Here is a 17,124-nt window from a genome sequence, read left to right on the forward strand (position 1 = left end):
CATGATCCCGTCCCAGCTCGGAACATGATCTTGTTATGGGGTTACCAGCTTCAGAGCTGCTGGATCTGCATTGAAACTTTCGTGAACGCCTTCGACAGTGTGTAGACAATAAAGGATCCCATTTGACTGATTCAATTTTCAAAAACGAATGAAACCGAATGGCATTATATGTACTTTTCAAAAATAAAAACACTTTTGTCTTTCCTTATTTTATTTGTCTTTTATTAAACCTACAAATTTGTCAGATCATCTGGCCTGACCCTGTCTATCCACTTTTAGCATTTGGTAGCTCCACACAGCAACAACGAGGCACTCTGAAGCAGCTACATCAAGGCAAAGTCCTGGTCTACACACTGGCTGTCAAGTGTGACTTTTTAAAATAATACATTCCTCTTTTGTCTTTGTCTGCGTGACATGTGTGCACTTGTGGGAGACAACGGGGCGCTCTAAATCGGTCAAGAACTGCGTCACTGTTTCCTGTCAAGTGAGACTTAAAAAAAAAATAATAATCCTACATTTTCCATCTTTCATTGTGTGACATGCCCTCACTCATGGTTGACAACAAGGCACTCTAACACAGCCATGCCAGCTGACTATCTGAACTGAAGATGTAATAATAACATTAGAATTGTAAAGAATGAAAAGATTTTTGTGTCACTGTGCATTTTAGATAAGATCTGAACGAATGAGATGTCGATCGCAGTATGCAAAATGGTCTCAGGTGACTGTCACAATTGATAACTCTGACTTGCTGTTAGCTAGCAAATCAGCGCGTAAGAGCAAAGTAGACAATGAGGTCGTAAACAAAAGCAAAGCAACAACATAGAAAATGATATTATCTAGTAAAGCAAGCTCAACAAAATGTTGCATTTTTACATAGACATGTTCCTGCTTGTATTATGAGTATATTGAATAAGGTTTTGGATGAAATCCTGACTGGATAGCATGATAAAGAATAGGGTTGTAACGATATCCAAACATCACGATACAATAATTAGCACTATATTGTGGGGGGGTTGGCGATATCTAAAAAAGATCACAATATTTAAAAAAAAAAAAAAAAAGTGCTCATACTAAAAATAGCACAATATTGTGCTTTTGTACATAACAGCAATGCATATAAACCACCTACAATATCTAATAACAATATTGAGACACTTACTTGCTAATTCAAAAACACATTGATCGCTTCACAAGCAAATTAGGTTCGGCTTCATCTGACAATTATCATAGATTTTAAACATAGAAGGCCAAAACATCCCTAATGAAAATTAAATTGCACTAATAAACTAGCCACTAGAGGGTGCTAGAACTACACAAATGGAAATCAACCTGACTTTTTTTTAACAGATGTGTTCCTTTTGAATATTGTGAACATGACGACGACGATATTGTGACAGTTTGAATATCACGATATCACAATATTGCCTTTATCGTTACATCCCTAATAAACAATGACTTCTCGGTTACACTGGGACATGTGTGCACTTATGGCCACTCGTCAGTGGAATGTTGCGTCACCCTGGTTGCCCCACTGAAAAATGTGCAGCTCTGCCCCTGCTGCCCTGATTCTGGTAAATAAAAAAAAACTGAAAACAGTTGAACACAATGTCAAGCTTCAAACATGCAGCATATAAAGTCTTCTTCAGAAAGAAATCCTTAAATCCACTTTACAGGGTCTTTAACTAAGTTTTTTTTTTTTTGTTAGGATTTACTTTTAGGCTGTGACAGTCTTCAGCTCGCCCAATAGCGAGCCAAATGAGGACAAGCACTACGGAAAACAGACGAACACATGAAAAAAACAAAAGCTGCTCTCTTACCATAGTAGTGAGGATGTACTTGTAGAACGGTGATGTCATCCCCAGCTCTGACGCCTGCGGCACAAAAAGGGAAGAACAGACAGTGACACGGAGACAGGTGGGTGAGAAGAGGAGAGAGCGGGGCAACGGGAAGTGATGTTGGCGGGAGAGGATGAGGAGTAAGGAGCGTGCGTTAATCATTATTTCACATCACAGGGAAACATACGGCCGCCCCCCCCCGAGGGCACAACGAGGCTCTCCTGTGTGCACCCGGAGTCCTCACGGGAGCTCCGGAACGATTCCCGCTTGGAAGCATCGTGTGTCCACGTGAGGATGTCCCGTCGTCGTTATTGTCCCTCACATGGGCCCCGCGGGGGGGCCTGCCAAGGTAAAAATAGACCTCCGTCGGCTTACTGGGGCAGGCGTGTAGCCCGTGGAATTCAAAAGTTTGACTATTCTACGGATAATAAGCTCACTTGAGGATATGGCATTCCCACTGAGGACACAAACACACAGAAACACGCACGTGCATACACACAAAAGCGGAAATAAAACTACTCCCGCAGTCTTGTTGTGGATATCAGATTAGCTTTACACTCTGTACAGACACCGAAAGGAGCTTTTCAAAATGCTCTGAAAATTTTCAATGAAATGTTATGAATAAACACTTGCCCCCCAAAAAAGCATGGGACACCTCCAGGAAGCGGAAATACATGAAATAAATAACATGAACGCTGCAAAGGGTGATGATCAGGCTTTTGGATGGACGACCTTTCCATTGTCAAAAACACGTGTCAGAAAGTACACACTCACACATACGCTGCTGTTGGCCACAGCCCGCGCCAAGACACTCACACAGACTTGCCGACATCACATGCCCACCTCTCAAAGACACATGCATGTGCAGTACACAGACACTATAATAGGTTCATTCATTTGTACTCATTTTTATGCCCATAATTGTTTTTGTGTCGACAAATATGTTTGCAATGACTTTAAAAGTGTGGCAAAGGAGGGGTTCAATTATACAACCGTGTATGAAGCTCATCAGCATAGTTCCATGGCAACAAGATGCCACAAGATGGTGGAAAAGCATTCAATGGTAACAACTAAATTCCTTTGCACTGATATGCCACAAAAGGGCAGCAAAGCACTACATGGAGCTCCTCAACTCATACCAACAAAGTCTCTTGTGGCACAGAGATGCCACAAAATGGTGGCAAAACTTTACATGGAGCTCCTCATACAATTTCATCATAGTTCCTTCCTTGGCAATAAGATGCCACAAAATGGCAGAAAATGATGAAGCTCCTCAACTTACTTCTTTGGCAGCAAAATGCCACAAAATGGCAGCAAAGCACTACGTGAAGCTCATCAAATCATATCAACATAGGCCGTTGACACCAAGATGCCACAAAAATGGCTCCAAAACGCTACAAGAAGCTCCTCAACTTAGTTCAACATAGTTTTTTGGCAACAAAATGCCACAAAATGGTGGCAAAGCACTACATAAAGCTCCTCAACTCACATCAACATTGTCCGTTGACACAAAGATGTCACAAAATGGCGTCAACGCAGCACATGAAGCTCCTCAACTCAAACACAGTCACTTATCATCAAGCTGCCACAAAATGGTGGCACATTACAAGGAGCTCCTCATACAATTTAATCATAGTTCCTTGGCACCAAGTTGCCACAAAATGGCAGAAAATCATTTCATGAAGCTCCGCAACTTACATCAACATAGTTCTTTGGCATCAAAATGCTAAAACATGGCGCCAAAGCACTACATAAAACTCTTTAAATCGCATCAACATAGTCCGTTGGCACCAAGATGCCACAAAATGGCGCCAAAGCACTACATGAAGCTCCTCAAATCAAAGATAGTCCCTTGTCATCAAGATGCCACAAAATGGCAGAAAATCATTTCATGAAGCTTACTTCAACATAATACTTTAGCAGCAAAATGCCACAAAAATGGTGGCAAAGCACTACATGAAGCTCCTCAACTCAAACATAGTCCCTAGGGATCAAGATGCCACAAAATGGTTGCACATTACATGGAGCTCCTCATACAATTTCATCATACTTCCTTGGCACCAAGTTGCCACAAAATGGCAGAAAATCATTTCATGAAGTTCCTCAACTTACATCAACATAGTCCGTTGACACCAAGATGCACAAGATGGCACCTTAGCAACCCGTTTATTGTTTTGGCCTGAGTACAACATGTTTTTAAGCGTATTTTTTTTTCCCTCTCTGATTTTCTATTTTGAAGTTTTAAAACCAAGTCTCCCCCAAACCCCTGCAACGGACAGCATCAATAATGGGATTAAGATCAAGATGCCACAAAATGGCGGCAAACCACTACATGAAGTTCCTCAACTTACATCAACATAGTCCGTTGACACCAAGATGCACAAGATGGCACCCTAGCAACCCGTTTATTGTTTTGGCCTGAGTACAACATGTTTTTAAGTGTATTTTTTTTTCCCTCTCTGATTTTCTATTTTGAAGTTTTAAAACCAAGTCTCCCCCAAACCCCTGCAACGGACAGCATCAATAATGTACAGCGTGCGTGCGTGCGTGCGTCCTCTCTGACCTTCTTGAGGATGAGGTAGGAGACGGAGGAGTTGGCGTCGATGATGATGGTGGCGACTTTGTCGTCGCGGATCTCCTTCAGCAGCGGGGTCGGGTCCAGGTTGTCATCCAGCATCCTGACTGACAGCGTCTCGCGGGAGATGAGGAAGCGCCGCACCAGTTCCTCCAATCTCAGCAGGCCTGAGGCAGAGCGACACGGCGTGTCAGGCTGCATATCAATGTCTCTATCAGCGCACGCCAGGCAGACTGGTGGCTGCCTCGCAGGGACCGTTCAAATGGTGAAATATCGCCCGGCTCGGGGCTTATGTGTGTTCAAACCTCCGCTCGGTAAAAAATAATTGTTTGCTCGTGTCAGCACCCCAAACATATTTGTGAGCTACTGAGGAAAAATAGTCAATATTTTATTCCGCTTGAAGGATTTATTTGAGACCAGGTACTCGTGTTCATTGTTTTATTTTGTTTTTAGGTTGTTGCCAAGTGTAAACCGTAGGGATCTGAGGTCGCCATGGCAACGGCAGAGATGCCAGGTGCAGGTAAGGTAGTACCTTGAGATGAAGAAAGAAAAAGGCTAATTTAAAGCGATACTTCACTTATTTAGCCCATTGTAGCAATAAAAAAGTAATATTTTGTCTCTAATTAATTTGATACTTTCATTATTTTTCACGTACAATTAGTACCTTTAAAAACACATTTTGCAACTTGCTGTCGACTGAAAATGACATCACGTGCTCAGGTAACCAATCACAGCTCACCTGTTTTCTAGGTTTGGTCATGTGACAGTCACAAGCTGAGCTGTGATTGGCTACTGAGCCCTTGTGATGTCATTTTCAGTCGACAGCAAGTTGCAAAATGTGTTTTTAAAGGTAGTAATTGTACATGAAAAATAATGAAAATATCACATTTATTATAGGTAAAATATTCATGTTTGACTGCCAAAAATGGCTTTAATGCGGCACATATTACCAAACTCTTGACTTTAATATTTATTTAAAAGTAAAAATAAAGTGTCTTGTATAGACAGGAAACTTATGTTAATTTTCAAAACTAAATTTATTATTAAAAATCAAGCATTCATTTGCTGCATTCATTTCGCTATTTCCCTCATAAAATGTATAAATTATTTTTTTCATCATGTACTGTATTCTAAAGCGAAAAATAAAATACGTTTTCTAAATTAAGTAACAAACATTTTTTCATGTACAGTTGACATTACACATTTTTAATTCAATGAATAATAAATTATTAATCAGCCATAAATACAATGACGATGAAAAATCACATTATTAAAATAATGTATTTGACATATTTTGTGCAAAATTTTCTCAACCACTGTAACTCAGTACTCTACAATAATATAAATTGTTTTCGCAGAGGATAAAGAATATATGTAGAATATATTTATTGTTACATTGTCTGTCTAGGTGTTGCTGCAACGTCTGCACTCAAATATCCGTTCCTGAAAGTGTTATAACACCACAACTGTGACTGCTATTTGTTTGTTTGACTGTTAGCATTATGCTAGCATAAGGCACATTTGTGTCATTTTAAATTGGGAAGGGCAGAAAACAGCTTGAAGTCTCTTATATGCCCAATTGTTCATTATTTGAGCAATTTGAGCTTATTTACACCATACAGCACTTGTATCTCAAATTTTTACTTCGTCGGGTTGCTCGTATCTCAAGGCGCCACTGTGTTAATAGGGAATGAGCAATGTGCACAGAAGTCCCAGCAGAGATTCAAACCCAGATTTCCTCACTGCAAGGAAGATCCGGTAATCACGACGACACCACTGTGCTGCTTTTTCATGTACAATATTTCTATGAAATACTACGTACAAGCAGGCATAAATGAGCCGTTCAACTTGAATATTGCCAGTACAGTGAACAAAAGTTATATGATGGCGGCAGCTCCCATATCCATTATTTCCAAAGGAAGAAAACAAACAAACAGTGTAGTTCATCTTGGAGGAGGCCTTTAGGCCGACTGCAATTCACTGTTTGTGTCACAGCTCAATTACGGTTTCTCGTTCCTCGGAGCGCCGCCGTGATTATTATTTTTGAAAGGCGAATTGGAAAATGAAAGGGCGAGTAAGAGAAGGGAGCAGAAAGCAGAAATTTGTGCACTCGAGCTGATTACCCCCCCCCCCCCCCCCCACACTCTCTCTCTCTCTCCAACACCAACTTCTTGGTTCGGGTAATGAGCATAACCGGTGGCAGTGGGGACTCACTTGACACCGCGCGTGGAGTGAGCCTCGACTGGGAACGTCGACTCTTCGCCGGCGCCTAATTGTAATGCTATATAGTAAAGCAGCCCATAGCTATGTAAATAAGTGGCAGGGGTGGGGGGCGGTTGGCGGCGTCATCATGCATCTGGATGGAGGTAGCGGATAGAGCCCTTCAGCGGGAGAAAGCCTCTGTAAGCAGAGGGGTAATCACTGAAGCAGGCCAAAACTTTAATTAGTTTGAGCAAGGAGGGGGAGAAAAAAAAAATCAATGCACTTTACAGCTTCCTCACTTCCTTCACCCTGCTTGTGTCACATATTTTTCCCTTGCTGTCTTTCAGCCTCTCTCGTCTCCCTCCTGTTCTTTTTTTTTTTTTTTTTTTTTGCATTCAACACCTCGCCCTCTCGCCGTCCTCCACCTCATCCATCCAGCGACGACTGCTTAATGGAATTAGTCTCACGGTAGCGCGTCGTTAGCCGGCCACGGCGGGAGGAAAAAAGATGCGTCGGAAATGACCCGAAAATTCCAGACGCTCGCGTTTGACGGAGCGAGCGGGGGATTAATTCCTGTCTGTGGCAGGGTGCGTTAAAAAGGAGCACAATGGCTCAAATGACTGTCGTGGGTTAGTGGGATGAATGGTGAGATGATAACCATAGAACAAAATGGGCATCAGTGATGGTCAAGAGGGAAAATGGCAAAACGGGAGAACATGTCATGAAAACCAGTGATGGCAAATGGGAAAATGTCATCATAACTATAGAAGAGACCGGTAGAAGAAAATATAATAATAACCGTCCAACAGGAAATGGGAAGAGGAAACGTGATGATGACCACAGAACAGGAAATAGCAAAAAATAAAAAGACAAACTCAGAACAGGCAAATGTGATTATAAACATAGAGGAAGAAATGGCAGGTGCAAATTTTGAAGGCAAAAAAATCGAAAATTTGATGGCAATGATAAAAAAAGGAAATGGCAAGAAAAATAAATAAATTTAAAAATATGTGATAGTAACCATAGAACAGGAAATGTGAGGAAAAAGGTGAAATAAGATCTGAACCATAGAATATGAAATAGGGAAAATGAAAAATGAATTAAAAGGATAATTTTATGACAACCACAGAACAGGAAATGGCCCCAAAAAATGGAAAATGTGATGGTAACCATAGAAGAGGAAATGGCAAAAAAGAAAGAAAGAAAGAAAGAAAGAAAGAAAGAAAGAAAGAAAAAAGAAAGAAAGAAAGAAAAGAAAGAAAAAAGAAAGAAAAGAAAGAAGAAAGAAAGAAAGAAAGAAAGAAAGAAAGAAAGAAAGAAAGAAAGAAAGAAAGAAAGAAAGAAAGAAAGAAAGAAAGAAAAAGAAAGAAAGAAAGAAAAATTGCTGACAACTGTTAAACATGGTGTATGGTAAAAATGTGATAACCATAGAACAGGAAAAAGCTTAAAAAAAAGAAACATTTGATGACGAAACAGGGAAGTGCAAAAAAAGAAAGAAGAGAAGGAAATGTGAAGATAACCACAGAAAAGGAAATGGCAAAAATAAAATACATTTGAATATGTGAATCTAACCAGGGAACTTGAAACGTCAACTGGTAAAAATGTGATGATAACCATAAAATAGTAACGGGTCGAGGCAACATTTGATGAAAGGAAATGACAAAAAAAAAAGATGTGTTCATTATTTTTTGAACAGGAAATAAATAGGCAGAGGAAAATTGTGATTACAACCACAGTTTCCCCAAAAATGAAAATGTGCCGCTAACCATACAGGAAACGGGTACGATTGATGGCTCCAGTAACAAAAACGTGATGACTACCAATCAACAGAAAAGTTAAAATGACAAGCCGTCATCGCAATGTCAGCTGTGATCTAATTTGAAGACACTCGCTGTCGTTTGTAGTCGCGAGGACGATTTAATGTCGGTCGTCGGCGTAAATAACGGCCGCCTGCCAAAAAAGGAGCCCCGCCCCCTTCAGCTCAAATGACTCAAAACGTCAGCCCAACAAACCGGCCAAAGACACTCTCATTCAAAGTGACACTCCGCAGTGGACATAAACAACACAAACACACACCAACAAAATGGAAGCCAGCCATCTAACCACACCCTCCGACTGCTCCTCAGCCAATCACAGTGCACGTGTCGACAAACAAACCAATCACACATTCAAAATGATGGACAATTTAGAGGCTGCAATAAACCTAACATGCTACGTGAAACCCAATGCGAACATCTGGGATTCGAACCCAGAACATGTGACTGCAAGGCAGACCTGTTAACCACTATGGCACCGTGCCACCCAATGTCTATTTTCCATTCTCTGCAATTGCTCGTCCTCATTAGGGCCAACTGGAGCCTGACCACGGCAGGATTAAGACAACTGGTTGTGTGGATCGCGCACGCACGCACACGTCCCAACGCGGGGCAAAGTGAGCAACGAAGCGAGCAAACAAACAACCCGAATAGCGCGGCACGCAGCAGGACAATGAAAGCGAGCGTCAGGCGCACGGACGCCCACGCCGCGCTCGCGCAAGTGTGGATCAAGGCTGGCTGAATGGCAGTTAGCACCTTTCCCGCAGCCATGGCAACTGGCGCCATGGCGATAAGATAGCACAGCCAAGTGGGTCTCCGTCTTCCAGTGTGATAACCTTGTGGAGAAGAGAAGAAAAAAAAAAAGACAAATTTGAGAAAAGCGTGTTTAAAAAGTGCCATCGGGATACAAAGAGAGAAAAAGATATATGTGATGTCGCCACAGCTTTGAAGGAGGGAAAGACCTCAGTTCAGCGAGCAGCGAGAAATTGTTTCGGAAGTCAATGAAGTGGGATTCCATAAGGAATCGGAAAAAGCCACGAAAAACCCCAAGGCCTCCGAGTGACGTCTTCCACAGGCCTCCCCGCACCAAAGCATGCGCCGACCATCCTTTAATTCTTCCGCCTCCCAATAAACCACTGCATAATCAATCAATGTGCTCTTTCAAAAAAAAAAAAAAAAAAAGAATATATAATGAACTCCCTGATGCTGTCTCAGAGCTTCATTTTTTTCCCTTCCCAAAAACTGCAAAGCATTCCAACATATTTTTTATTATTAGATGAGCGCAGCCTGACAAGCCTCCCAGGAGGATGCGCGGACGAGTATAATAAATAAAAGAAAAAAAAAAGCCTGCAGCGTGAGCACAACTTTATGATCGCTGTCCAAACTGTGAAAAGCAGTCAAAAACACACACGCGTGTTTTTAAAAATCAATCACACGCTTGCACTGACAAACAAAACTGTACGACAGTACGGCGGCCAAAGTTTTGCCTTCTCGCCTTTTAAAAGACATAACGTAACATTTTTTTTTTCATTTCATTTTTTTTCGTCATTATAAACCCGCCTGGACAGCTGATATTTTAAAATTCTGAATGAATTATGTAACTAGTTTCAACAAAATAGCAGTGCTGGCAATGTTAAGCTAGCATTAGCACTGTAAATAAGTCAAAGTTAGCCTAGCTTAGCGTGACCAGATGTCTTGTTTTTTGTTTGTTTGTTTTTTTGCCATGTGTATGCCAATCACACAGTTGTCTTAGCGATTCATACGCTAAGAAAGGAAAACGCCTGCCACAGATTGGCTTTAGCTACAGGTGCTTCTAACTCAAACTGACAGGTAAACAAGCTCGTCTCCACCTGTTGAGTAGAAGCGCGTGGCTAAAGCCAAACTGTGAGCTCGGAATTTAACTGTTCAATTCCTTCCTATTTACTTCCTACCTACTCGCCAGCAGGCGTGTTATCGTCATACCCGAAACTAGACCAGCGTCCTGTTTTTGTGTCTAAGAATCATGGGAAATGTAGTCCTACTATCTTATTACTATGATAGCCGGTGTTGGTCAACGCAAGCTTAGCTTGTGGGACCAAGAAAAGAAGTTTAGATATGGCGAGTGCCTTGTTTAGCACTGCTGAACTGTCAACCAAGATAGCCTTTAGCATTAGCTACAGTAATAAAACAACACAACAAGATTGACACGATTGGGAAATATCTACTGGGTATGAAAGTGTACTCACATTCGGCCTTGGCACAGACCAGGCTGGCCGAGGGGTAGCTGAAGGAGCGCAGGATGGCCCCGATGGCCAGGCTCAGGTCCTCGTTGCTGGGGTACAAGGTGACGGAGGCAAAGCGGAGGTACGGCAGGCGGGGCGTCTCCTCCGGACCGATCTTCACATGCGGGATCTGCAAGGAGGAGGAGCTGACAGTTAACTGATGCCGATCATGAAGACGCATTGAAAAGAGAGATATTGGACTCTCAGATTAAATTCTGGGTTGACCCTAAAATGCATAAGAACCTTTACAGGCGAACTTAACTTTTTGCCAAACTATTGAGTGTTTTGGTCCTTTTGGCAACAACTTTCTCCTCTTACAAGTGAAACGATCCTCTTGATCATGACATCATGAGACCAAACTGACAGATAATCTGGTTAGAATCCCAAGCAGAATTGAAAATGTTCCGATAAAATCGGAATAAACAAGAGAGGAATTTTGTTCCGATTCACACGATTAATAGTCTTTTTTCATCATGTAAATGGCCTGATATCAGGCTGCACTGGCTACCCATGCTGTCTGGACATAAAGGTGCGCAGTGACGTTTTTTATGTGATTTATTCTTTATTTAAACAGACTTTTAAAAATAGAGTAAACACATAACATATTGAAAGAGAGCAATAGGATACACCAACAGTGTGTAAATAGTAAACAAATTCCGTATTTCCGAATTAACAAATGTAACATCTCGCAAAATACATCAATAATCATGCCCTAAGATGTATGTTGTAAAATGAACCAAGTTGACACTTTCTGTAGGCATAAAAAGCAGGATAGAAGAGGATTTGCCATTAAATAAATTTCAACAAAAACATAGGATGAGCTGAAACACTGAACTTCGTGTTTTCAATCTTCCTCTTTAGTCAAATTTAAAGTGTGAAACTAAATGTTGTTCTGCCGCCTAGTGGTCAACAGTGGAATTACACCCAAACTAAATAGAGAGGCAGAACAAAATATCCATGAACTGTATACTTAAAAAAAAAAAAAAAGTAAAATGTGATTTATTCAAAAGTTTAAAGAAGTTCACCAGAATCGAGTCGTCACTTTCTGTCGGCATAAAAAACAGGATTAAAGAGGATTTGGCATTAAATAAATTTCAGCAAAAATGGGATGAGCTGAAACACTGAACTTCGTGTTTTCAATCTTTTTCTTTAGTCAAATTTAAAGTATGAAACTAAATGATATTCTGCCACCTAGTGGTCGACAGTGTAATTACACCCAAACTAAATAGGGAGGCAGAACAAAATATTAATGAACTATTTAAAAAAAAAAATGTAAAATGGGATTCATTCAAATGTTTAAAGAGGTTCACCTGTAAATGCCAAAGTGCATTTTACGCTCATTCTGAAATTTCACCCCAAAGGCCAATTTTCCAAACTTGACAAACTCACTCACCTCCTTCTCGCCGCATATGTGACTGACAGTGGAGCCGGAGGCGGGGCTGGACGCGGGGCCGATCACCGAAACGACGCCTTTGGGTAGAATCTGGCACACTGAGTGGGGAAAAATAAATAAAAATAAAAATAAAAGAAACCGTAAAGGATTCCTACGCAGATGCTGCATTCAAGCGGGAGTTTGGCTTTTTGGAGTTCATCCCCTTGATCCCATTGCAGCAGTGAAATCCGACTGGCTCTAATCTGATTTCTTTGAGAGGAGGATCGCCCCCGAGGACAACAGCAGCCAGCCAAAGTGTTGCCTGCTGTTGCTGCTGCTACTTGAATTGATTTGCACTATTATAACTAACAACACAAGAAAACACACTGACTGAGCACACCAGTAATGAGATCCAACACAAGAGCGGTATCAAAAAAAAAAAAAAAAAAAAAAAAAAAAAAGCCTGTTTTACAAAAAGGTATCTAATTAACAATGGAACTATTTTCATTCATTTGGCTACATTGGAGAAGCAACATTCGAAAAACCTCTCAGTAGGATGGAGCCAAAGTGAAACAATTAATTTCTCATCTCCTCAAAATAAGAGCCTTCCCTTTAATACAGTAAATGGTGTGGTCTCAATGCAATAATCCTTTGTAATGTAGTGTTTCATGAAATGTATTGAGAAAATGTATAATGTTACCATAAAAATGGGTTTCTACAGATAAATGCCTCGCTCCTAATAAACGCATAACCGCTCAGTTAGCTTACAAGCTTAGCCTTTAGAAGGGCAAACTAGAAACCTCTCAAATATGGTGAAAAATCAAAACGCATCAAATTTCCTCAAATAATGGAAAATCATCATTAGAGAAACAAAGTCTCGTGTTAGAAGCAGGCATTTACTTATTTCTGAAATACATTTGTATAACGAAATATTTCCCTTCTAATAAACGCTTCACACTTAACCCTTGTGGAGCAATAAAAAAAAAAAAAAAAAAAGTATTACCAAACGCGTCATGCAGTCCACACATTGGACGGCCACTTTGGAAGTGTGATAACTAAGTCATTTATGAATATTTTCTTACTTCCGACCACTCAAAATGTTCAGTGGCATCAGACCTATCCATACATATTTAGTTTTTATGTATTTATTTATTTATGATACCCTCTATGTACAATAAAAGCAATATTGTGCTACAAGCAAAAAAAAATTAGGTCTACCTCTTATATATAAAAAAAAAAACAACTCAAATTGGAATATTTGATATGATGTAATTAGGGCCTTGAATATGTTCATAAATGATCACGACAAAATTTTTTTGGAACGCTCATTTTTTTGACAATGGCACTTTTCTATTGTTTAGCCGGCTAACGTGTCATGAAATCCAAACATTGGCCCAACAATCAAAATGTGATAACTAAATCATTTATGATGTTTTTTTGTTTTTTTACTTAGGACCACTCAAAATGTTCAGTGGCATCTGACCTATCCATACATATATAGTTTTTATTTATTTATTTATTTTTGATACCCTCTATGTACAATAAAAGCAATAATGTGCTATGAGCAAAAAAAAACAATGATGTTTACCTCTATAAAAAATAAAAAAAATAAAAAAAAAAGAGTTCAAGAGCCCCGTTAATCTTAGCAAATTGAATAAAATCAACCTCCCTTGCATTGAAGATAAGGACCTGACATGTCTGCTGGCATTAAATGGAGACTTTAATGCCTCCCTCTGTTTTCACAGCATGCCAAGTGAAAGAAATGGCAGTGGAGGGGGAAAAAAAAAAAAAAAAAAACGCGTATTGAGCAGCATGTGCCGCGCCCATCGATCAACGGCAGTATCCCGAACTCGCTCGCACGTCCACCTGACAAACACAATTAAGAGAAACGCCAACATCTGCTGCCGGCCGCTGTCCTCAACAAGCAGATGTTGAACACGCGACGCAATTCAGCATCCGCGTTACAGTTGAAATGTGCCTTGCCATCCAAAACAGATGATCTTCTTATTCGGAGATCACTTTCTGACCTGTGTCGACTAACCTCGGGCGGGGAGAGGGAAATCAAACGGCAAAACAACAACAACAAAAATCAATCCCAGACAAATTGTCCTGTCCGGCTTCTTGAGAATAAGAGTCAGGAAGGAGGAGGGGGAAAAAAACAACAACAACAACAACAACAATAAGCTCCAGGGTTTGTCAGAGACACGAATAGTGCACACGCTTGAATTTGATCACTGATACGAACCTGTGGGTCAACAACAAGCGCTCTTATCTCATGAGATGAGACAAAGAACGCCGGAAGGGGAGTCAAAAGAGCGAGGGGGAAAGTTTAAGTCAAGCTTACAAGCGGGATTGGTTCTCGACATGAATAGACACGGCTCACTGAGAATTCTGGGGCTTTTTTTTTTCTTCTACAAAATCAAACAAAATGTGAAAGGATTTTAAAGTCCCTACTCAGGCTCACTCTAGTGGTACTTGGAAAAACCCAAGTAGAGTTGACGTTCATTTAACTTTTTAGTATTATTTTTCTATTTAGAAATGGTTCATGTTCAATCTGTGCATAAGTTTACAATGACTTACAATAGTTATTTTCTTTTTATTTATTTATTTTTGATTACTTAGGAGTCGAGTGGTTAGCACTTCCTCTTCCCAGTTCTGAGGTCTCCGGTTCGAGTCCAGGCTCGGACCTTCCTGGGTGGAGTTTGCATGTTCTCCCCGTGCCCGCGTGGGTCTTCTCCGGGTACTCCGGTCTCCTCCCACATTCCAAAGACATGCATGGCAGGTTAATTGGGTGCTCCGAATTGTCCCTAGGTGTGCTTGTGAGTGTGGATGGTTGTTCGTCTCTGTGTGCCCTGCGATTGGTTGGCAACCAGTCCAGGGTGTCCCCCGCCTACTGCCCAGAGCCAGCTGAGATAGGCGCCAGCACCCCCCGCGACCCTTGTGAGGAATAAGCGGTCAAGAAAATGGATGGATGGATGGATGATTACTTAGGCATACTCTATACAGTACTACTGTATTTTAATGTTGGTCATCGGCATGGGCCAATTTACCGGTTTGACAGTTTTAAAAAGCCAAGATTTCATTAACTAGATCTGCGTGATACTTGAGATTTTGGTATCAATCGATACCAAGTAAATAATGGTGCCAATATAACCGATACCGATAGCAAGTATTTTTAGGTTCATAAAATATTTTAAAACATTTGTCCTCTTAAATAACTACCCCCCCCCCCCCCTTTTTTTTTTTTTGCCCCAAAATTAGACTTTCTTGTTAAGTTCTTAAACATGCCATAATATAATCTCCTCAAAGGAAACATACCATATATATATATACATATATATAATTATGTATTTAAACTTAACATGGCACACATTTCTTCTGTACCAAATACATATTTTTAAATATTTAGTTTAAAAATTAAAAAAAGACTGGGTTCAATGGAAAATATGTTTTCATTATCCCAAATATTTCAAAAATGGTCATTTTAAGAGCTGAAATTTTAATACCATGATACTGTGAAAGTCAGACTCAGAATCAGCAAATCCAGGTCCAGAAAGTAAAAACCTTGCCACAGTTTAACTTTAGCCTCTTGTGCTAGCTGGCTAACTCCCGCGCAGGTAACCGAACACCCGGGGAGCTAGCTAGGGAGCTGGCTAGCTAGCACCTGGACCTGGATTTGCCACCTCTGTAATATGTTTAATGTTTAATAAGATTTCTAGCATAACCCTTAAACTCCAAATTGTGTATCCTGTCACTATGCTGCTAGCTAGCGAGCTCCCTAGCTAGCTCCCCAGTGCTCAGATACCTGCTAGTGAGCTAGCTGTCTGGGTAACTGGGTTGTTACTTTCTGGACCTGGATTTGCCATCTTTGGTCAGAATCTCATATAGGCCCCCACCTTGCATGTGAAATTAAAGTTTATTTTACTAAAAAAAAATGCTTAATTTGTTGTCATGTCATAATGTAATCATCCAAATCAGAAAAAAAAAAAAAAACTAATACGACAAAAAACGATGTCGATTTGTTACCACGTTGAACTAGTAAACATTCCCAGTGCAGGGTGGGAAAAAAAAAGAAAGAAAGAATGTGAGGCCACAGCTAATGACTTCTTCAAGAGCTTATCGCACTCACGAGTCAGCCAGCCAAGAGTGCAATCAATGTGATGAGTTTGGAGGTGGAGGTTAAATGTGCGCTGACCTCAAAAAAATACACACCGGCTTTAAGTTTGCTATTCTTGAGAAGCGACTGCCCGATTTGAACCACGTCACGCACAAAAAGAGCTCTCGGAAGACCACTTAAAAAATTTGTTATCTTGCATGAAGCTGCGAAGGGTTACAAAAGTTCGTGGGTTATCTATAAAAAAGGAAAATTCAACCCTGCCGCTAGTTGCTACTCTCCCTCGGCATGGCCGCCGTCCCGTAAAGACGACTTTCAATAATAGCATGGTGCGAAATGGTTATTGATTGACTTTCTTTTGGCAGCAACAGCCTCAATGCAATGCGTCCAGGCTCTGGACGCTCTCAATCGATTAATTGACTAATCGTATTCATTTCAACTTTGCTTTAAAGTGTCTTGCAAAAGCATTTTTTCGCAGATTACTGTTTATTAACCAGTGTATGATATTCTACTATGTTACCAGTTCGGTCATTGTTTACTTAAGTAAAAAAACGTCTTTGAAAACGTCTTGTTTTGAACCCTATAAAGCCCGAATCATGAAATGCATTAGAAAATTTTATACTCATGAAATAGAGGGCTCAAAATGTCTTGTATTTTATATGATATGTTCGGCTTTATAGGGCTAAACACAGAAGATCAGACAGTGAGTCTTCTTTCTTGAAGGAAACAGAAATCAGTCAACAATTACTGTTGATATGCTGAAATCAGAAGATTTGGAAATTTTTAAAGAAAAAATATGTCTCCAAACGATTACTCGATTATTAAAATAGATTTTTCCAAGTATGTATTTATACAACACTCTAGGATCTCTCTTCATCCCGTTGATCATTCTAAATTGCGCTCTTGTAGTCATCCTTAGTGATGAACATTCTCCATTTGTAAACAATA

The 17,124-nt window shown here is 40.4% G+C and overlaps 1 protein-coding gene across 8 annotated transcripts in view; it reads right to left on the reverse strand.

Annotated features, from left to right (window-relative positions):
- grik5 (glutamate receptor, ionotropic, kainate 5) overlaps nt 1-17,124 on the reverse strand; it is a 155,413-nt gene that overhangs the window by 42,834 nt on the left and 95,455 nt on the right. For all 8 annotated transcript variants that reach the window (XM_077528360.1, XM_077528356.1, XM_077528357.1 and 5 more), the window contains 4 exons: nt 12,084-12,181; nt 10,655-10,820; nt 4,402-4,580; nt 1,821-1,874 (listed from right to left, as the gene is read on the reverse strand). In XM_077528360.1, the coding sequence (XP_077384486.1) occupies nt 1,821-1,874; nt 4,402-4,580; nt 10,655-10,820; nt 12,084-12,181 (497 nt within the window). The remainder of the gene's footprint in view (nt 1-1,820; nt 1,875-4,401; nt 4,581-10,654; nt 10,821-12,083; nt 12,182-17,124) is intronic.

The sequence above is a fragment of the Festucalex cinctus genome, chromosome 7 (genome assembly GCF_051991245.1).
Source record: "Festucalex cinctus isolate MCC-2025b chromosome 7, RoL_Fcin_1.0, whole genome shotgun sequence".
NCBI classification, from domain to species: Eukaryota; Metazoa; Chordata; class Actinopteri; order Syngnathiformes; family Syngnathidae; genus Festucalex; species Festucalex cinctus.